The 24606-nt window shown below is 33.6% G+C and overlaps 1 protein-coding gene across 5 annotated transcripts in view; it reads left to right on the top strand.

The window, feature by feature from the left end:
- The first annotated feature begins 1275 nt into the window (after nt 1–1275).
- Nucleotides 1276–24606, top strand: part of LOC143225115 (major facilitator superfamily domain-containing protein 6-like) — a 48319-nt gene continuing 24988 nt past the window's right edge. For 2 of the 5 annotated variants that reach the window (XR_013013620.1, XM_076453920.1), the window contains exons 1-4: nt 1317–1538; nt 19741–21165; nt 22145–22414; nt 22664–22760. Coding sequence is in view for 4 of the 5 variants with exons in the window: in XM_076453920.1 (XP_076310035.1) it covers nt 19939–21165; nt 22145–22414; nt 22664–22760 (1594 nt within the window). In the remaining variant the exon portion in view is untranslated. The other 3 variants (XM_076453921.1, XM_076453923.1, XM_076453922.1) reach the window with 3 other exon arrangements.

Here is a 24606-nt window from a genome sequence, read left to right as displayed (position 1 = left end):
TCGTTGAATTTGGCTGTTACTTTTAAATTGCACCCAACATCCGGATTGTTTTTGCGACATTGGGTCACGAGCCATAAAATTCTCGGATTTACACTTTGGTTTGTTTTGAATTTCGCACAAAGCTACACGATGGCTTTCTATGCTAGACGTCCCTAGTTTAACAGTGTAAGTAACAATGTAAGACTAGAGGGAAGGCAGCTTGTCATCACCACCAACTACCAACTCCTTCGCTACTCTTTTACCAACAAGTAGTAGGATTGACCACACATAATAACGCCCCCACGGTTGAAAAGGTGAGCATGTTTAGTGTGACGGAGATTCGAACCTGCGACCCTTAAATTACGAGTCGAATGACCTACCCACCCAGCCATGCTGAGCCCTGGATTTATAATTCGGGCACATTAATCACTTGATAACACCTAGTTTATAACGATTGAGGAACTTGAAGAACTACAACGTTTCTTTCTCTACATTTGAAAAAGTCATCTTAATATTATTGTTTGGTCTTGTGTTTATGTAATACTTTAAAATAATAATAAAAGCACAAATAAACGATGTATTATCTGTAAGAAAAATGTTACTTAAGTAAAGATATATACTTAAATATAACCAGAATAAAATAAATCGGTGCATGTGTAGAGTGCGGGTAACCTCAGATTGTTGTAAGAGATCTCAGAGACAGCTGTACTTGTCATGTTCACAGATAAGCCTTTCAGAAATTGCTCTGCGAACCTACTACACAGAAATGTTCATTTTGTGTATCTTGAAGTGGATCTATGTTATTTTGGATTGAGCATTACGAGATAGGTCCCTGCGCACGAAGTGTGTTAATTTTACATATTGTACAAGTATACCTTTCATGATTTAGAACGGAGTTGGGTCCGACGCAACCATAGGTATCTGGACAACTCCTCCTGGTAACTCCATTTGGGAAACTATGTTATATTAGTAACTTCCTGTATCCTGTATCATTGTGATATGCATCTATATTTCTGTAAACTTAGATGCTGGGATCGTTGTATCTTGAAAAAATTAAAGATATTTCTTGTACTTTACCTTCAATAATTATTTGGCCGCATAACTAGTCTTTTTACATATTTTTGTATTTTTAGATGTAGCACTATTTTTAATGAAGTTACGATAATTAACAACAGAGGGCGCGGATACATAAATTCGTCTTTTATCGACCATTTTCTCAGTGTATCTCCTCTATTGGCAACAGAGTTAATAATCAATACGATGGATCGACAAATTTATAGTGCCAGTGTTGGATACCATAGTGAGCGAGAAAATTAGCTGTAAGAAAGTTATTGTTTTTTCGTGTTTGTTTTTACCATTATTTTAGTGTCTAAACTACATAAACAAAATCGTATTTAAGAACTACTTTTTATGCATGCAGAGTTCGTCACAAATATAGAAATAATCGTCTCGTCTTCATCGGTTTTGGGATTTTTTTTTCTGGTATTCCTCCGCGCTTTTACTTAACTGTTATCGGGACGGCGCATAGACGAGGAGGAAGGAAGAGCGGTGCTAAGCAGGTACCTAATTAATGAATGTATTTGTTACCCATTAATATTTTTATATTAATACATATTTTATATGCTACTTGTAATTATACTTATTTAACATTATTTACTAGTTTACTGACATCTGTGTGTCACTATCTTCCATTTATAATATTCCCTTTAATATTTACTGTTTGTTGCCACTTTACTAACGTCTTTTTGCTGGTTCAAATTGTAAAGCTTAAAATTAATTATTTTTTCTACAATTACTTAAGCCTTGTAATCTGAAAATGATGAGTGAATAAGGTTTATATCTTGTGTACGTTTAACGAACGTGTAGCTCGAAATAATTATTTAAATTCATGAGGACCTCTATCTGCTAGGTTACGTAAACTCAAGGAAATCTTCATTGATGCTTAATGTTATAACAATTATGAAAGAGACTGATAAATATATAGACATATAAATGATGTTACCAAAACAAAGAGAATCAACATAATATAGTTACAAAATATTACATATATACCTGCCATATATACAAAATGGCGATTGATATGTTGATCTTTATCAGGCGGTGCCGTATGATTGTCGATTTGCCGTCATATTTCGTGAGAGATGTAGGATGTAGAACTGAATAAGACGATTAACACATTTAAGTTTAATTACTTAATGAAATAACTTATATTTGTGCTTCACCTGTTAATATCTCTCGCTTAATACACAGACACATATATAGATGACATCACAAAGTCCTTTCACTCAGTTTTATTTCTCTAATGACATATATAGTTTGCACACAAAAGAATCGCACGTTCGATTGATACTCAGTTATATAGAGTTTACTATTGTGTGTTGTTTTAACCATTTCAGGTTAGCTGGAGTAGGCTATGATTTATAATGATATATATTAGGTTCTACCAAGAGATATGTTCATGACATGTCTCTGATATTGAAGACTGCAGTATTTAACACCATACTTTATCAGTAAAGCTCGTGCAATATCGTAACTTACAATAACCTTTCTGCACACACGCTACTTACAACCCATACAACCGCCTTTTGCATATCCATTTCAACAATATTTCTATCTACTATCAAAATATAATATTGTGTTACTATTAGGATACAATACACGACGTCCTGTTACAATCAGGATAACACAACACATACACTCTTCTGTTGCTATCAGAATAAAATACACACTATTCTGCTAATATTAGAATAAATTATAAACTTCTCTGGTATTATCACAATTCAATACGTACTATTCTGCAACTATAAAAATACAATATACATTCTTCTACTGAATATCTTCAGCGTGAAAGCATTTGTTCTGTCTTCAAAATGTCTTTCAGTGGCACAACAATACGTCTGTGGACTTAAAACGCTAGAAACTGAGTTTCAATACCCTTTTGTGCTTAGCTACAAACAAATATATTATTCAGAATATTAGAAAAAATTGTCTGTTGAAGGACCATTTGTGTTAGTTCACCCTAATTCTTAACTGACAAGCTAAAGACAAATTGGCTAAATATCAACATTTTATTCAACGTTTGGGTCACTCTAGTTGAATATTAAGATTTGATCGTCTTATGATAAACCCACCACATCTCTAAAATACGAAACGTCATTTTGTGGCAACGAAACGCGAACCTTAGTAAAAGAGTTTAATGTCTGCTATACACAATGCTAGGCCACACCTAGCACAATCGTAAGAGTGAGTTCTGTAAGTATGTATGTATATAAATACGTAATAAAACATGATTGAGTCTATGGAATTTGATAATAAGAGAAATTCATATTTTAAACATGAACTCCTGGTCTTTATATCACAACATTATATTTCCTATTACTATCTATTTTTCATGACCAGTTTGTTAAAATCTATTATAAAGTACTTTAACCTTAATTTTCCTGACCAAAACCAGCGTAGAAAATTACTTCTGTCAAAATATAAATAGTCATCGAACCAAGAGAAATGAAAAAAGTAACTTTTTTTTTTATTATTTCATGTCCCTCGCTGGTACAGCAGTAAGTCTACGGATTTACAACACTAAAATCAGGGGTTCGATTTCTCTCGGTGGACTCAGCAGATAGCCCAATGTGGCTTTGCTATAAGAAAATACACACATTGTTCCTCGATCGTATTGTTTGTGTTGCCATCTTTCAAATCAATTGGAAATATAGCCCGAATCCCTCATTTAAAAGTTATGTAATTCTAAATAATTCACCAACTGCAAGCAGGCGAGTTATCACATGACATCTAATTACGTTTAACGTCAGTCTACCCTGGTATATATTTTTTTTACCTCAGTATAGCGACTAAACTTTGGAGTAACACCAAATTTTCTTACTTGAACGAAGGCAGCGAAGCTGAATCGGAGCTGCTTTCATATTGATTTTAGTTTAATCCTGCTGTCGACCTATAAAGCCGAACCAAGTAAAGGGTGCAGCAGCGAAGGTTCATCATGCGCTCTAGTCTGTGATTGCTCTTGAAAATTTTATTTGACATACAAAATTCACTTGCATTTGTTTATGTTTAAACTTGAAGCGCATCTCATTGAAAAATATGAAATTATTAACTTGTAAAGATAGCAATCAAATAATTTTTACCGTAATATGTGAAATAAGTAATCTATAAATAGAAAACCTTAAAGAGACGAGAAACGTCTGCCCTTTTCTGGTGAAATAAATCAGAAGAGATAAATACTTCTGCAGAGAAGCTGAAGTATCAAACAGAATGTACTGAAGTATTGATCGCCATATTGAAAACTCTCATCCTGTTTAACTCTTTACGTGTTTTATTTTATAATAATGAGTCAGATTTAAAGAAACAGTCCTTCATTTAGTAGCTAAAAGAAATACTGACGAATTTACAACTCTAGCAACCAAATGATGCGTTTCTACTCAGTGTTTTTCCATACAAATTTATTAAATGTTTTCCCGTTCATTGAGCATTGTTATTAGTCAACCTTTTAATTAAGAAGTTGTAGTTATCGATAGAAATATTCGACGTGTTTCTTGAGACGTCAAGAAGAAGACTTTATACAGAAGATGTTCCATGTCATTTAATTTACGTCTTCACGAAATCGATTATTCTACTAGTCGAGAGACAGACGTACAAAATTTCTGGGCCCAGCATGGCCAGGTGGGTTAAGGCGTTCGACTTATTATCCGAGGGTCGCGGGTTCGAATCCCCGTCGCACCAAACATGCTCGCCCTCCCAGCCGTGGGGGCGTTATAATGTGACGGTCAATCCCACTATTCGTTGGTAAAAGAGTAGCCCAAGAGTTGGCGGTGGGTGGTGATGACTAGCTGTCTTCCCTCTAGTCTTACACTGCTAAATTAGGGACGGCTAGCACAGATAGCCCTCGAGTAGCTTTGTGCAAAATTCAAAAAACAAACAAACAGCACAGATAGTCGTTGTGTAGCTTTGCTCGAAATTCAAAAACAAACAAACAAACTAAATCTCTGCAGTGTCTGTGTTCCTGTGCTAAATATGTTTCATTAAGCCATATACCACTGAGGACCAAACATTTAATCAACGATTATTTTACTACTTTAGTAACGGTCGTAATAAAATTTCTGCAGTTTCTGTATTCTTTGTTAAAACTGGTTTCATTAAATCGTATAACACTGAGAACAAAACACTATATCAAGTATTATTTTACAAGTCGAGTAACAGTCGACTACAGTGTCTGTGTTCTTTGTTCAAATTCGTTTCATCAAGACGTGTACCACTAAGGAACAACAATAGATCAAGATTAGTCCAACGGGATGAGACTGTAGGTTTATATAATTAAAATATGCTAACATATCGTCACAAATACCTAACACAAGAAATGTTAATTAGTTGAGTACTTTATGCTCAGGTACTCCACCCGTGTTGTGTTTTCTAATAATTATCATGGCTCTATATGATGTATTAATATTAACAGTTGTGGAAAACTTAGATATAACACAATAAAAATGTCGCTCATTGGCTCAGCAGTAAGTCAGTGGGCTTATAAACCTAAACATCGGGTTTTGTTACCAGCAGTTGGCAGAGAACAAAAATCTCATTGTGTGGTTTTACTTTGCATCAATCAAACACAATAAAATTGCCATAATTCTTCCTTTTTGAACAAGCATAATTTTATTCGTTGTATTTGATCTGTTCCTGTTAGGTCAGTAGTAAATTTACAGACTTACAACATTAGAATCCGAAGTTCGATTCCCCGCGGTGGAGAGTATAAAGGGAACCCATTTACGTAGCTTTGCGCGATGGAAACAACAACAGTCTATTTTGTTTCATGCAAGTCATTGTTAGTTTTATTTAAAATGTTAAACATTAAACTTTTCATAGTGGTCATATAAAGAAGCAAATGAAAAGTGTGTTTCTCTTATAGCAAAGCCACATCGAGTTATTTGCTCAACCCACCGAGGGGAATCGAATCCCTAACTTTAGCGTTGTAAATCCGGAGACACACCGCTGTACTAACGGGTGGCGCAAATGAAAAGCTGTTAAAAATGAAATAAAAGTAGGAATGGCTAATAGCAACTCTTCAAAAACAACATGAACAAGATAGTATGGATGACTTATGCATCATTCCTACATAATAGCACAGACACACAGTGTGGTAGAATGTTAACAGACGAAAGTAGGTTAAATTAAACTCAATTGTGATTGAAGAGTTATATATACAGGGGTGGACGAAAAAGTTCCCACCCTTGAAAATGTTGTTAATTTGTTACATCTTTCAATATATAACCTTTTGTCTACCCCTGTATATATATATATATATTGCTATATGTAAAGTCCTGTCTATGCTACTAGTAGGGATAATGCAATGCTATCTTTACTATCTTCTTTGTATAATTTTTCAAGGATTGATATTAGCCAAGTCTACATTTACTTCCTGTTTGAAAAATAATAATAATGCAGTGTTTCAATAGACATAGGAAGGTTCTGTATATATAACCAAGTTCTGAATACACTGAGGTTCCAACTGTAATATTTGTTATTTATCTATTATTGTCTCATAATTCCAGCTTCATCCCGTACTTAAGCTTTCATAACAACACAAGATGTCTGTACGAAAGCTAATTTGACACTAAAATAACTATTTTATATTACTTTGAACTGGTTAATGATACTTATAAAAGTGGATACTCCATTTGAAACTTTGTTATCTCAGTGAAATAGGTTGACACCAGTGTTTCGGTTTCTGAGTTAACATTTAATATAAAAGAAGAACAAGAAATATAATTTTTCTATGATATTTACACACATTCACAGAACTTGTAACTCAGTTATTATATAGATATTGTTATAAAGTAAACACTGTATGGAATCGTAGAGTTTTGATTACCTATTAAAAATGAACATTTTTTTGATTACCAATCCGAGCCATCCCTATATATGCGGTGCTACCGCCTGCTTGATATTGTTTTAAGTTTATAAATTCGCATTTATCAAAAGAACATTTGTGACTAATTAGCAATTCAACTAGTCTATTAAGCCTAACAGTCGCAGAAAAGAGTAGTATTTATTCTGACTTTGTATGTTTTATCTTGTGACGTTCTCTGGTAGTTACATTACATTTCTTGTCAGGAAGTCATTACCTTTATTTATATTTAAGAACTTTACATATTGGTGCTTAAACAATCTTATAAATTATTATTTAATCCTTTACTTTATGTTACGTTAATGACCTGAATGAAAGAAAAATAATAATTATTTCTTCTTTTTTTTTTACTTTCTCTGCAGCTCAGCGGTAAAATTGAAGGTAACGCTGAAAAATCGGTATCCGGTACACACGGTGAGCAGAGCACATTGTGTAGCATTGCGTTTAAACGCGAACAAACTAACCTATTGCCCCGGCATGATAAGGCACTCGACTCGTAATCTAAGGGTTGCGGGTTCGAATTTCCGTCGCACCAAACATGGTAGCTTTTTCAGGGGTGAGGGCGTTATAATGTTACTCTCAATCCCACTATTCGATGGTAAAAGAGTAGCCCAAGAGTAGGCGGCGGGAGGCGATAACTAGCTGCCTTCCCTCTAGTCTTACACTGTTAAATTAAGCCACACCATTTCTAATCGCGTTAAAAAACACACGAATTAATAAGTCGTAATTACTGTGATATCTGTCGGTTAAAACCATCTTTCCGTATGACACTATTTCATTCCAATTAAATGCGAAAATCTATAATTACAAAGTTAAGTCTATATGAGCACACTTTTAGATCATTTACAACTTTATTAACTTGATTTTATAGCTGTATGCATTTGCTTCAAAGTTTTATGTCCCCCGCCCCGAGGCACAACGTTAAATTACAGACTTATAACGTTAGAAACTGAGTTTCGATATCCATGGTGGGCATAGCACAGACAGTCCATTATATAGCTTTGTGTATAACTATAAACAAACAAGTTCTCACAAAGAAATTTATCAAATTTCATATTTAGAAAATTGAGATATTTTGAACTGAGATCCCTTGATATGGGCTCCCCGCTAGTAAAGCGGTAAGTCTACGAATTTATACTAAAATCAGGGGTCCGATTCCCTTTAGTGGGCTCAGCAGATACCCCAATGTGACTTTGCTATAAGAAAGACAACACACACCCTTGATATGTAAACAATTAAGCTTATATTAGCATATTAAAAGGGCAAAAATGTTACAAATCCAGTTTATAAATGTGAAAGCTTGGAGTAGCAGATATGACTAGAAAACGATTCATCAAAATGTACAATATTGGAAATAATAATAGAAACAGTGAATAAAATTGGTATGATAATTATCTGCACTATAATCTCTTGTAGGGTGTTTACATGGTGACTGGCTGTCATCAAACCAATCAGGTAGTGCCACACCAGCATAATGCCTATACAATTACAGGCAATTATATTATTCCCAGTAGTAGTGTGGTAAATGTACTAATGTCTTATGGGACAGAATTACAACATGACAAGTGCGGAGAAATAAAAGTTTCGGCTATTGAAGGCTACACTATGCGACAGACTAATGCATCAGTGAGAGCTTTACAGAAGCTTTTCGGAGGGTGAAGCAAGTGCTGTTAATAATTGAAGGTAGTGCAAGTTGAAAGTTCAAGCTTTTCAAAAGCGACTATGTTAAATAACCCAGGTTATACTCAGTATATATGATACAGGAGAGTCCAGAAGATATATTTTCAAAAGTGTAAGTATAGGTGTGAATGCTATTCCCCATTTCCTAAGAACAGTAATAGACACATCATCAAGAAAATATCCCCATAGATGTGTTGCTGCCCAAAACAACTACTCATAAGGCAGAAACAATAAAAAAATGATAAAATAGGTAGCATACTTTGGTAGAAAAAGCAAAGTTAGAGGAGAGTGCTCTTTATGGGTAACAAATGTTACGAGTAATCAATGTTAGCTCATTTGATAAACAGAGGAGAGAATAGTATCACAATCAATTTGGCAACATTCAAAGTAAACATTCCAAGGGATCAATACAAGTGTGAGCTGGATCTGAGCCCATGTTGTTGTAGGCCCGCAATGATCCATATCAAATATGTCTTTTCCTCAAGAACAAAACGAACTTTCAGGAAGACAGTGACCCAAAATATGGAGCAACTTTGGTGAAATAATACCTGGAAGAAAAAAAGAGGCCGTCAGGAAACACACTTGGCTCCATAAAGTCCGTATATAAATTTTATAAAGGCAGTTTGGGCTTATTTGAATACATGGAATGTCAAATGGCAATCAAACACTTTAGTTACTTGGACTTTTAAACAATCTTTTAAAACCATATATTGATAAATTTTTGGTAGCACTAAAACAAGGTGTACTGGAAGCAAACACGAAAATACTAGTGCATTATATAACTTCACTTTTATTTTCTATTTTCTATAGTAATGTATTATACTAATAATATATTGACCATTTTAGTTGTAATTACTCTTCCTGCAACTATTACACATATCATCATAATTAATTTCAATGCTCTACGTCTCTTTTTATGTTTCAAATTAACTTTAGACACTATTTAACATCGAGGTCAAACGGATTTTTCTTCACATCATTGTGATGTGAACCAAATTGTTTCAGTAATTTTCTTAATGGTCAAAATTTGTTCCATTCGAGATTTTACTCTTGGCGTCATGATCTCTGTTGGAGTTGCTGACATGAAAAGTGTTTGAAGAAAGGCACGTGGGTCTATATAGTTTAAGTAACACACTATGTTTATGACCAAATTATAAATAATTGACCTAAACAAAAAGACCTTACTTATGACCAAAGGTCAGCCTGTTACATTTTATCGAGTCTCATTAAATGAACAATTAATTCTAAGTATGAAAAATATAAAGTTCTGGTGTGAATTACTAACACATATGATGGCAGTCGCAGAAAAAATAAAACTACCAACACTTTGAATATTAATTTTGAATGTTTGACTTAATAGCATAACGATGTAGAAAGTCAAGCTAAACTTTTAGCCTTAGAACGTATTTACTTAGTTTTGTTTGTTTGTCTTTGAATTTTGTGCAAAGATACTCGAAGGCTATCTGCGCTAGCCGTCCTTAATTTACCAGTGTAAGATTAGAGAGGAGGCAGCGAGTCATCGCCTCCCATCGCCAACTCTTTTATCAACGAATAGTGGAATTGACCGTCACATTATAACGCCCCCACGGCTGAAGAGGCGAGTACGTTTAATGTAACGAGGACTCAAACCGCGACTCTCAGATTACGAGTTGAGCACCTTAACCGCTTGGCCATGCTACGCCTATTTACTAGATAAATTTAAACCAACTTGCACATCAAAATTAAAACTAGTAACGCCCTCAGTATTAAGTTTATATAATTAAATGATAAAAATGAAACATAAAGTAATGGATATAAAATAATGATTACAGTGTAACTCCAAAGTAAAATATTCTTAGGTGACAAATATATTTCTGTTAATTTTGTTGTTTTTATAGTTTATTTTACAACCAAATTATTTCAGTAATTTTCTTAATGGTCAAAGTTTGTTCCATTCGAGATTTTACTCTTGACGTCATGATCTCTGTTGGAGTTGCTGACATGAAAGGTGTTTGAAGAAAGGCACGTGGGTCTATTTATATCTCTAACAGTTAATCTGTGATAACTCAAAATATTGCATCGTAGGTCATTTATAATCATAAAAATTAGAGTGGATTTACAATATGAAAGAAAAGTGTATTACACAAAGTTTCCATTTGGCATTATTTTGCGTATATATATGACCAACCAATCACATCGACTAGAAGAATACTAATATTCTCGTGTGTATGTGTTGTCTTTGCATACTGGGTTTTCTTAGTGTCTTTAATACGTCACTTGACGTTTCTGGTATAGAGGTGTACCTAACTAACGTGGTCGTATTGATTTGAAAAAGTCTGTATTTTGTGTTTCTAGGCTGTACGTGAACGTTGTTTTTTGTTGTTTCTAGCGTATTTAAATAGATCACCTGGCTTTTCAGTGTAGGTGCATTTGTTCAGGCGAACTAGACACACAAATAATTAAAACATTTTTGTTTATCGCCGAATTATTTCACTCCAGAGAAATTTCAGGTTCCTATAAATATAAAGGTGTGGAAAATAAATAAAAAGAATACGCCAAAGTGAAGGCATCAGGAAGTTGTCACGAACTTTGCTAGGATTTCATTTCTTAAAGAAACATGAAGGCCTTAGGCAGATGTCACGAACTTTGCTAGGGTTTCATTTCTTAAACTTGCTGAATATCATCTTAACCAGATGAAAACTATAGGCAGCCACAGATTTTCATTTTAGTCTTCATTTGGTTTCACAGTTGTGTACAATATTATCTATTCCAGGCTTTAGTTATACATTGTTTCTGAAGGTTGTCAGAATTTTCTTTTAGTTTGTTTTTACCTTGTTTATTATAAGGACACAATCTGGTTTCAGTTTTGTTTTGACTATTGAAATTAACTTCTGTTTAAAGCAAGATATTTCCATAACTAAACATCAACCTGGTAATAAATATATCTAATTAAATATACTAATCTTATATTTTTACTTACAAAAAATAACGGACATTGTTTCATCAATTGGATATCCTCGCTGTTAGATATATTTTAGGCCATAACAGCTCTTATAGAAAGTAAGCGTGGAGTTCAGGACATTTTAAAATGGTTGTTTAATTGTTAAGCTACATAGCAGGTTATATGTGTTCTGTCCACTACGAGAAATCGAACCCTGAACTTTAACTTTATAGGTCCGTAAAACTACCGCTTACCCTTTCAGCCGTGGGGACGTTATAATGTAACGCTCAATCCCAGTATTCGTTGGTAAAAGAGTAGTCCAAAAACTGACGGTAAGTAGAGATTACTAGCTGCCTTCCCACTAGTCTTACACTGCTAAATTAGGGACGGCTAGCGCAGATAGCCCTCTATATCTTTGCGAGAAATTCGAAAGCAGGCAAAAGAAACCCACTGAGGACGGTATCAAGGCAAATTTAGCCCAAACAAAACATTGTTTATAAATTTAGAGACAAAGCACAATCTGTTTCTCATTAATGGAATAGCAAATGTTATAAATAATTTAAATGTTATGCGGTATGAGATAGAATATTTTAGGAACATTAATATTTAAGTTCATGATTGTTTTTCTCCGTTTTATTTCAAGAAAATACACGAATCGTGTGTAAACTTTTTCTCTAATTTCAAGACTTCTCATAGTTTGTTCCATTAACTGTATTTTTTATCAACTACATCTTACATTAATTAAATATAAAACAAAGAAGAGAGAAAAAAAAAGAGTCAGAGTTAACTTTTGCAATAAAGTCATGCTAATTTAATAAGAGCAGAATGCCCCTAGTGGCATAGCGGTATGTATGCGGACTTACAAGGCTAGAAAGCGAGTTTTGATACCTGTGGAGGACAGAGCATAGATAATTTACTGTGTAGCTATGTACTTAATTACAAACAAACAAAAAATATTAGAAAAGCAAAAATTTTATTAATTAAGTGTAAATTCAGCCAAATAAACAAAATTTAAAAGTTAGAACTAAGTATTGGATTACATTTAATTATTGGATTGCATTTAAAAACTAATTAAATGTTTTATTCTAAAAATTCGTTAGTATAACAGACAATTATATATGTATGTATATACAACTGTGCAAGCAAGTTAGTACAAGTCCAATATTAGATTTCAGGTTACTTTCAAAGAACAACGAAAGGTAAATCACGAGTGAAACATCAAAAATTTATTGATCTTCATACTTAGTACAATAGAAACTCAGTAGAAGTGTTGAGTTCAACAAACAGTTAATATTTTGTGTCCCCCCTTTTTGCTTTAATAACTGCAGATTGTCTTTCATGCATAATTGAAACATATTTAATCAAAATGTCCCTTGGGATTTTATTCCAAACGTCTCTAATACACTCCCACAAAGTTTCTTTGGAAGTAGCTTTTGATTTGTCAAGTTCTGATCTAATAAATCCTATATTTGCTCAATTAGGTTGACATTGGGGCTCTGTGGGACCATTACACCATTTGAATGACTCCAGCAGTTTCCTTCTTAGCTAAGTAATTTGTGCACAGGTTGGATGCGTGTTTTGGGTCATTATCTTCTTTGTAGTAGAACCTTTTACCAATAATGCGCAAATTAATGAATATACCACGACGGATCAGTATGTGATGGTACTTGTGCTGGTCCATTATCTCATCTATTTTGCAAATACCTCATGTTGTTTCAGCACTCCCAAAACATCATACTGTCTCTCTTATGCTCCATGGTAGATGTTATGCGTTAAGGTGTGCATCTTTCACCTTTTTAAGTCGGACGTACAACCTATGCTTTGAACCAAATATTTCAAACTTGGACTCACCCGTCCGTAAATCTCTTTTCCAATCATAAACATTTTTGTACTTTTAAGTACATCTCAGAGTATTGATAATATATGGATATCAAAATAAAGTTTTCTAAGCTACTACACGATCAAATATTCTATTTTTGTTCAGTCTTCTTGATACTGTAGATCTGGACACTTTTCTGTCATCTGGTACATGGTTGTATACTTTACGCTTCAGATCAGTGGTAGTCTTCCTTCTGTCCTGAAGGCTGTGTAAACAAAGATACTTAACATCAGTATCATTGAGTTTAGGTGTTCTGCCTCTTCCTTTCCTATTTTCTGTCTCATGATCTAGGATATACTTAACAGTGTTTGGGATGTACTTCAAGTCTGGAGCAGTTTGTCGAACAGTCTAACCAGAATCACATAAAACTTTTATGCAAACTCTCTGCTTTACTGACAATTCTCTACGTTTTTTGGGCCGTAACACGACAACAAAACTTAACTTATAGTTTTTAACACTGTTTTTATCAAGATTTATTTGTTAAGTACTATTTATTCTAGTATATACTAGTACCGTATGTTAGCTCCTTACTAGTTTCTTTTTATATAGTTGAGGCATTGCATGGAGTAATATAAAAGTTATTTCAGACCTTAAATTTGATCAGTATGTTCATTCAAATAGAATCATTATGACATGCCCTAGGTACAAGTATAAGGGAATTCTAAAGAATGATAAATATTCTCACGCTGGCTCATTCAGTTGTCGATAAGGATTTACATTCTATAACGGCATAAAAGAATTAACCACATAAAATGGAAAGAATATATATATATTCTTATATATATATATATATATGTTTTATAACCATAAATGTTTGAGCCGTAATCAAAACACATTAAAATTAAGCAAAATATGCAGCGTATTTTGTTTAATTTTAATATGTTTCGTTTATAGTTTAAACATTTATGGTTATGATATAATTAATCAGAGGTTGAAATTTGCTGCTTTTAACGCAGTCCTTCCTTATAATTTTGTTTACTGATTTGCCTTCACTTGGATGTAATTATTTAATTTCACTATACATATGTATAATTTAATCTGTTAAGTATAATATATATTTTAAGGTTATGAAGCAGCAACTGGAATAAATTTTTCAACGAGAAGGGATGTAGGACACAATGGAAGAGATGGTACCTCTGGTGAGAGATGGCAATGTCCACATGACGAACCGGATCCTTTGGTAGTTACTGTTCTGTCTAGCTCATGCATGTGCTCGGCAGTGGCCACACCATGGACATTAGCTTTAGTTGGCTGGTTAAACTATACAAGTAAACTCCTGGACTATTCTGTGTCTATGAATAGAGGATACCCTCCCATTGGTGCACGAATACCAATTATATCTTCAATTTGTATACAAAAGTGATTTCAGATGCATGGAAGAACTAACCATAGATGACGTACATGTAAAATGATACGTAAATGACACAGTGATATTGGCTGAAAAATCCGGAAAAAATGTAATAAATTGTACATAAAGTGATAAAAATGGATAAAGTATGAATGTCGATGGAACAAAGAGAACGGCAAGAATTAAAATAATAATGATAGAGAGGAACTAGAGCAAGTTAAACTCTTCACTTGCTTTGGACAATTAATCACAGAAGATGGAAAATGTGTAAAAAAACGAGAAAAAGTAAACGTATTGAAGAAAGTGCCTTAACAATATTGAATAAATTGTGACATTAAGAAAAAAAAAAGACTGTCAGAGTTGGTACTGGAAAGAACCAGATCTATACAGTTTTACTTATTCTGTTACTGAAAATTCTAGTATTCCTTTCTATTAGCGATGTCGGCAAAAAGTGGCTTTAGAATTTTGATTGTTACCCTATTTGAATCTAACGAAGACAAAAGCACCTCCTACGTTTAGCTGTCATTATTATTTATTATTTATTTATGCCTCTCGATTCCATGAAGGAACATAGGGCCGCAATCGCTTGCGAATTCATTAACAGGCTGGTTTTTTTAAGTGAGTAGATTGTTACCCTACTGCACAACCCCCAACCAGGAGGAGAAACCTTAGCCGTCCCTAATTTTGCAGTGTAAGACTAGAGGGAAGGCAGCTAGTAATCACCAACCACCGCCAACTTTTGGGCTACTCTTTTACCAACGAATAGTGGGATTGACCGTCACATTATAACGCCCCCACGGCTAAAAGGGGCGAGCATGTTTAGCGCGACTGGAATGCGAACCCGCGACCCTCGAGTCGCACGCCTAATGCGCTCAGCCATGCCGGGCACGTTTAGCTGTCATACAGGGTGAAAACAGTATTAAGAGACACCGAATCCGCTTTCAAAATGGAACTTGACAAAGCCCATTAAATCTTATAAGATATTTTGCAAACTTGTAAAAATATATAAAATCTCACAAGATATCTGGACAGTATAATAAATCATGGATGAATTAGGTTGTGGTAAAACTTATTCTAAAGAAGAGTTTGTTTTTATATTAATGATATACTTCACACAGAAGTTCGTAAAACATAAATTGTTTCAAAAATAACACATTACTGGGTTAAAACTACACAGTGTATACCATTTCTCTGTATAAAACACTTGTTAGCATTCACGTTCCTTCGAAATTTTATAAACTGCAAATATAAAATAAAATATTACACAGAAAGATAAATAACTAGAGACTATTTTTGGTTGTTTGTTTAGAATAAAGCACAAAGCTACACAATGGGCTATCTGTACTCCGTCCGCCACGGGTATCGAAACCCGATTTTGTTAAAATTCACGTTCCTTAGAAATTTTATAAACTGCAAATATTAAATAAAATATTACACAGAAAGATAAATAGCTAGAGACTATTTTTGGTTGTTTGTTTAGAATAAAGCACAAAGGTACATAATGGGCTATCTGTACTCCGTCCGCCACGGGTATCGAAACCCGATTTTTAGCGGTGTGAGTCCGCAGGTATACCACTGGAGAGTAGCTAGAGACTGAGTATTATTAGTATTTCTAAAGCTATTTGTTGCATTACCACGAAAATAATATTGTACGACTATCAAATGTGTGTGTAAACCAGAACAAACTAATTAAAATCAAATTTTGTTTTAAAAGTTATATTTTAAAGACTAATGCAACGCATGGATTGCGAACTGAAATTGCTTTCGTCAGAATGTGTGAAAGGTTTATAAGCAGGTCCTGAAAACAGAAAATATTTTATTTATTTAGTATGTATTTAGTTACCCAGATGTTTTTGTTTGCTTTTAAGTTATTTATTAGCTCAAGACTGGCCATTAATATTTATAAACGAGTCCGAACCTAAAAGACAAAACAAAAACACAAAAAACGTTGAAGACCGGTGATCTAGTCTTCCCGAGTCTAGAACATCATAATGAACAACACATATGAATGAAAACGTTAACACTAATTTATATTCAAACCACAATTTCCTGCAAACATTTAACGCGATTTGATTCGTTATAAACAGGTGCAATCAAATTACACTGAGAATCAAATATTTCTTAATCTCAGTGACTACTAGGGCATTAAAAGTTTTTTCAGGTAATAATAAAACGATTTAACATTCATGTTTAGGCTACTTAGTTGAATAATCCTAAAAACATAATTGAGTTTAGTAACCGCCATAATTTATATTTATGCTCGTCTGATATGTTCATTGTTACTTGCTTCATGCTATAAAAACACATCCTATATTCAAAATAGCTATCTCTCCTCTAGTACTTAGCGTCTTTTAATATTCAAAGCATCTTTCTTCGTACTCAGTGTAATATATTAATAAACTACAATTCCATAGCTTCTAATGTTAAACATTGTACCCTGAGACTAATCCTTTAAAGTTATTACAATAAAGTTGTAGATGAAATACTTATAACATGTCCTAGTAAATGTTTAGAGTAATTCTCTAAAGTCTGCAATGCGAACGTCATAAACTAAACCTTTAGGACTTGTTATGCTAATTTTGTAGATCAACCTTTACAGTTTATCGTGTAAAAGTTGTAAATTAATCCTCTAGAACTTGTCCTGCTAAATTTGTAGATAATTCCTTAGTAGAGTCTGCAGTACTTACATTTTATTTTAAAACTTTAAATATTTTAATGCTAATTTTGTGTTCCATTATATTTGTAGACTAATTCCTTGGAACTCGTGTCGTTGAACTTATAATTTTTAGAAGTGAGACAGCGTATGCTAATCATTTGAAATTTGTGACAATAACTTTCGAATTAACAATTTTTACCTTGCCGTGGTAAATTAGTAGACTTTTCAAGGCTCGTTATGTCTAGCATATAATACAACCCTTTAGAGCTGTGTGTATTAATTATTTAGAACGTTCTTTCCCGATTAAGCCTAAAGCGGCACAACTGGTTATCAGTGCTGCACCAATCACGGCTATCGAAACCTGTCGGTGTGGCACTGGGAGCAGCTATTAGGTACCGCCAGGGAATTAAATTATTTTTTTTTCTTACCACTAGTTTCAACATTTTAACAAAATAATACTTTTGAATTATTTTGTGAAATATACTGTATTTTTTGGTGTATAGGACGCACCCCTATTTTCAAGGCTATCTTCAGGGAAAAAAGTATTTTTCACAGTTATCATTTATTTATTATTCTTTAGAATACTTCAAAAGGAGTGTCCATGATAAAATAAAATATGGTTAACTGCCCGTATGGCGTTTTGTTCTCACAATTACTAACAATTTCCAAACTTAAATGTTTTTATTGTGTTCTTTATGGATATGACTCTAGTGTTATTAGTACAATGTCTAATTTAAGTTAAAGAAAAGTTCCCTTAACGGAACACTGTTTTACAGTCATCTCGCACAATAATCAATTTCCTTCAGCCAATGAGAGAAATAACTAAGTCCAGGGAAGTGTAAAGGTTGATTGCGCTAGTTTTTAGTCCTTGCTGTACAAGACACAATATGCCTAGGAAAGCATACAATGTTTAACCTTCAGTGTATAAGACGCAGGGGGGTTTTGAGACCCCTTTTCTCTGGAAAGAAAAGTGCGTCTTATACAACGAAAAATATGGTAAGTCAATATAAGATAGAGTAGACAGTGTTAGTAAGGTAAAATGCATTTCTCAAAATAAATAAAGCGATGTAATAACAATTGTTACAGGCAGCTGAAAATCATGCCAGTTTCTCTATCAGTAAGTTAGAGAATCGAACTTAGCCACTACCACCTTACAAACAGTTTCTCCCAAGAGACAGCAACTGATCTTTGTTATTAGTAATAAGTATGTGATAATTAGAAAAAAATATATAAGTAATTAGTTCTTACTAGCCACGACAATGAGAAACATTCCATTTTAATTGTTTAAAATTATAGATTTTATTCAGATACTGTTACCAATATTATTATTTGTAAAACTAATTTTGTATAAATCTCTTAATGTTTCCTAATTCCTTTTGTAGCGATTCATAAATGCTAGTGAATCCATGAACAAAATGGGCCAATATTTTTTTGTGCGCCAGAACAGGAAGTTTCCTTCTATATTTAATTTATTTGTGAGTATCAAATTAAACGAGTTGTGTTTGAGAACTGGGGTAGTCTACACGTATTCCTTTGTATTTTTGTTACTAAATAAAGCCATGCCATATTTGAAGCATTATTTCTTCTCATATAAGCACGTTTTATGGCTGGAGTTGCTTTAGCTCTCTCGTAGAATCAGAAAGCATGGTTTAATGGGTACGTTTGTTGTGTGCTATGAGCTTATCTATATTCTTTCTTGACAAGCTACAAACTTCTTGAAGGATTCTATGATGACATCCAAACTTAAAATTTATTAAGATCGATTTTTTCCACGTTTTTTTTTTGTCCCAAACGTGATACTGCTTTCGGGTACGAAGTATCAAGTTAAGTGGAATAAACAGTAGGCATGTGTTTCAAACTTTACAGAATATTGCAATTTTATATAGCTTGTGAGGTTTGTGTTGGTAGAGTCCAATGAACTGTAAAAAAATTATGAACTGAAATGCCATATCTTTATCCAGCTCATTTCTTATTCATTCTTCTGAATAGGATAAAAATTGTAAAATAAAAATTATTATTTTTATCATTGTAATATATTCAAAACTACTTTTTTTAGTATAACTTCTTAGAACAAATGTCTTAAGCTCAATCAGTGCGAAACTGCATTAAATACTGTTAATATTTTGTTTGCTTCAAGTTAAACACAAAGCAATAACAGTGGAATATCTGTAGTGTCCCCAGCACACTATCGAAACCCAGTTCTAGCGTTGCAAGTTCATAGACATTCCGCTGTACTTCTGGGGGGCTACTGTTATTAGGCAAGTGTAAACATCAGGACTTAAACATTGTTATTATTTCAAATATATCTTAAGATCTAAAGCTGCTTTTTAAATAGCAGAATAAAATACTATTTTATGCATTGCAGTTCTCAAGACAGAAGAAAACAGCAAGTACGGAAGTGGATCAGAGATTTTGTTTTGTAAAAATCCTTCTGTACACACTGTATTCAGTCATGTATTGTTCCTTATCTTTTGAGATAATGACGTAACATTTCAAGCAAGAATACAAGTCTTCTTCTCTGTCTACGATAAAGTAATTTTATTTATATGAGTGTTGTTAAAAAATGGTGGAAATGAAGCATTTGGAGGAAGACGATCAAACAAACAATGAGACGAAACCATCAAGAGATATGTCAAATAAACAACCATTAAGAAACGAAGAACAGTTCACTTCTAAGCGTGACGTCATCGATGGTCTCTTTATTAATGTTAACCAAGATCTGCTGGTTTCTAAAACTTTCTATTTTTTCTTCTTCTCAGCCTTCGGATCACTATTTCCACTACTTGCTGTGTACTTTAAACAAATGGGAATGAATGCGACCCAGAGTGGCCTGCTTATAGGATTACGGCCTTTCATAGAATTCCTCAGCGCCCCCTTGTGGGGAGGATTGGCCGATCGTTTTAGGAAAGGAAAAGTAATGCTTTTATTTTCATTATTTTGTTGGATTGTTTTTACTTTAGCTTTGGATTTTATCTATCCACCTGCATCTTCTTGCGTCATTTACAATGACACGCATCATCTGCTTTACACCCCTCGCACACAGCGTGAAAAACGAAGCTTTCTCAACAAGGATACTGATTTTCCCAACCTCGCTTTCAACTTGTCAGAAGAAGAGGACTGGCTAGATATGGATTACGGGCATGAACATCATCAGGTTTTGTCAAGAAACAAGCGAGCGTATTATAAGGAAGAGAGACACAAACCACCACCAGGTGTTGTGGTAGGTCTTTCACCTAACGATGTTGAGTATACCCTGAATTATAATCGCAAAGAGCACAAAACGTACGTCTCTCCTATTAACAGTTCAATAGTTTATAGATACGAAGATGTTCAAGAGGTATTCTTCCTTCTATTGCTTCTTATTATTCTGGGAGAGTTTTTTAGTGCTCCCGCTACGACTCTAGCGGATACAGCTACACTCTCCTACTTAGGAGATAACACAGATAATTACGGTAAACAGAGAATGTTCGGTTCTTTGGGCTGGGGATTGGCCATGTTTTTTGTAGGCGTCGCTTTGGACCAATCGACGTCGTTTTCAGATCATCCTTGTGGGCCTCACTATCGAGAAAGGAACTACACAATCTGCTTTGCAACATTTTCCGTATTGATGGGGTGTGCTTTTATTTCTGCAACCCAGTTCCGATTTGATTATGAAGCTATAGAAGATACGGTTCCCATGAAACCTGTTGAACATGAGCCTGAACGTAAAGGAGCCACCATGAAGATAGGGACTTTGGTTATTGACCAAGACATTGAACCAGAGCCGGCGAAAGAGCCAGAGACCACTAAAGTAAGTCTTATGGAAAACTTTTTATTCTTTCCCAAAATTAAGTTATCTCTCAAGACATTTTCAGTAATGTTTAAAAAAAACCAATAGTATGTAACGACAGCAATTATTCTAAACTATTAAAAGGATGTAAAAATAAAACTATTGCTATTTTATTGGATTTAGAAAAACAACCTCATTGTGCATTTATTACCAAACACTTTTACAATTGTGGTTCATTTAATCTTGCAATTATTAATTTCTTTGATAACATAGTATATTATTCAGTAAAAGACAAAGCCTGAATATTCATGTTTATTTGTATAATACCAAAATATATAAATATATATATATTTAGCTGGTGGCCATTTAAAGATATTGTTCCAACGTTTTATTAGCACAAGTAACTTTATAAAGTATCTTAGCTTACTGGAAATATTTCCCGTTTTGCTTCAAATATATTATAAAGAGAAAATTTAATTTAAAATATATTTTTTTTTCTTTTTATCTCTATCATATCTATCTGTTTTAAATAGATTAAACTTAGAAAACTAGTCAGCCTAATCTCAGAGCTCTCGATCCATATACAATGGTCCAATGTTTCGTTACGTCACCTTTAAGTTAATCAATTTAATGTTCCCTTTGCTAACAAGAATCGCCCTTAAGCAATTCAAACTACCTAGTGATTATGCCTCACCAAGTTGTGTAGAAAGAATCTTTTTCCATAGTAGTTTAAATAATAATTTTTGGTTAGGGAGTAAACCTCTTTATTGGCCTTTCAAACCCACCATACAAATGATTGACAAACATTATAAGAACATTGAACGATGCAGTAGTAAAAAACTACCATGAATATCTTTTTTTATAGAAACGTAATTATATTTAAAAAATAAACATATTACTGGCTACGACGTATCTTAATTTTGTTATTTGTCTTTGGTAACTTATTATTTGATGTCTTTTGAAATAACGTGTTTCTTCTGTATTTTTACAACTGTTTCAGAGTACAGTGTTTGCTCAAACCATGCGCCGTCTACCGGAATGGTTTACTATCTTACGAACTTTTGCAACCATCCGCTATGGAGCTTTCCTGTATGTCACGTGGTTCATGGGATTCGGGATCGGATTAGTTTTCACCTTTTTATTCTGGCATCTTCAGGATTTGGGAGGCACTCCCACCTTGTTTGGAGTAGCTTCCGTTATGAACCACACTTCTGAGATATTTGCCTACTTCTTCAGCTTTAAACTCATTAAACAGATCGGACACACAAAGGTTCGAATCCTTTCTGAAAATAACGAAGTTTAAAATGAAGGTTATGGCAAAAGTTTAAACAAGAGATAAGAGAAAAGAAATCGCGTGATATCACATCAAACTTTAACGATTATTTTTATTTTTACTGCCAAAATTATTTACAGATATCATTTCTTCTTGTACAGTAAACATTCTAGCATATGAAGGATTCTTGTTTTCCAACATGGTTATAATTATAATTCGTTAACTAATTTTAATTTTTTTCCACAGGTTTTATGTATTGGATTAATAGGAAACATCTGTCGGTTCCTCTACATATCTTGGTTGAAGAACCCATGGTGGGTTCTGCCGTTCGAGTTTATTCAAGGTACTGTTTGGGTTTTTATTGTTTGGAATTCAATCTACACAAGCAAAGATGGATTTTCTGAACTGTAATCTAATTGTTTACCTCAGATTAACTTTGCCGTAATTTAAAAAAAAAATTTAAACACCCAGTATCGTATTATACTTTATTCTTCAGCAAGGTAAGACCCTCAGGCCATCTAACGGTCCTACCATAACTGTTCTTTACTCTCGTGTGGTCTCGGCCGTGGTGTCGCGCGCCAGTGACTGACATTTTGGAACAGTTCGCGAACCAGTTGGAGAAACCTCCTGAACCACCAGTGGTCCATTGTCCACATCTTAAGAACCACTATACTAAATACACAGAATTGCACAGAACTTTGGAAAAAATATCCTAAACAATAAATTATAGTATCGTTGGCATATTATATAGAGACAAAAATTGACTGTAAGTATACAATGATACTGCAACAATACAGAAACATAAAAACAAGATTCTTATTTAAGCAAAATGGTTCCAAAATCTATATATATATATATATATACGTTGCTTTTTCTAACATTATGTATCCTAGCATGATATTAAGACGTTAATTACACACTTGGAATGTAGTCATACGAAATATTGGTTGTCGGTCAGTTATGGTATAAGATAATTATCTTCCGTAGTTCTTTGTTCACGTCACTTTACAATAAAACTACACAATAAAACTTTACAATAAAAATTATGAAAATGTTTTTCATAATTTAATATAATTAAATGTTGACAATTACAACGATTTCTTTCACCAGAAGCGGGGGAACGTTGTTTTTCCTATATATTCAAAGTGCATTATCTTTAATGCACATTCTAAACAATTTTCATTTTCCTCCAAAGTTTAAACATTCTACCTATCGTCCAGATTTTAAGTACTTATCAATGCGCATTACCTTTCGTGCAAATTTATAAAACGGACCATTTTCTTCGAACATAAAACATATTTAATGTCTTTCAAAGTTAGGATGCATTAAACTTCCTCCATAGCAAAATCAGATTATATTTTTTCAACATTAGATCACAGTATAATACATTCAATTTTAGAACAAATTATAGATTTAGGGCACCGCGCGTTTTTTCCTGAGTAACAACATGTTATCTTTTTCGCAAAATTTAAAGCATTTTACTCTTGTTCCAAAGTCGGAGCAAATTAATTTTTCTTCAAAGTCAAAACGTGTTACCTTTCATATAAAGTCAAAACACGTAACAGTTCAAATTTAGAGCCTCCTAGTAGCACAGCGGTACATCTGCAAATTTACAATGCTAGAAACTGGGTTTCAATGTTCATGGTGAGCAGAGAATAGACAGTTCATTGTAACGCTTTGTGCTCAATTTCAAACAAACAAAACCAAAATCAAATCATGCTATCCTTTCTCCAAAAAATAAAGCACGTGAACTTTCCTTCAAACTTAGATTTGCGCCATAAAACGTCAAACCAACCAAACCAACAACCAAATTTAGAACACATTTCTTCTAAAGACAAAATACGCAAACGTTTTTATGTTCGAACACATCTTCTTTCATCCAAAGTTAAAGCTACATGCTTTAATTCTATAATTCTATAATTATACAGCATTCGAACATGTTACATTTTATACTGAGTTGAAACACTTTATCTGTCCTCCAAAGGTGAAAGAGATCGTTTTTCTTGATAACTATAACACTAACTATATTTAGTTATAATTATTGTTTTCCTCGACAACTAAAACACTTTAACTATATTTAATTATTGTTTTCACTGCACAACTACGGTGAACTTTACTGAAGAAGAATATTCCATAATCCACCTTTACATATGTTTGTTTTATTGTTTTTGGGGATGGGGGTGCAGAGA

The sequence above is a fragment of the Tachypleus tridentatus genome, chromosome 9, assembly GCF_004210375.1.
Source record: "Tachypleus tridentatus isolate NWPU-2018 chromosome 9, ASM421037v1, whole genome shotgun sequence".
Lineage (NCBI taxonomy): Eukaryota > Metazoa > Arthropoda > Merostomata > Xiphosura > Limulidae > Tachypleus > Tachypleus tridentatus.
This window is presented reverse-complemented; position numbering and strand designations above follow the sequence as displayed.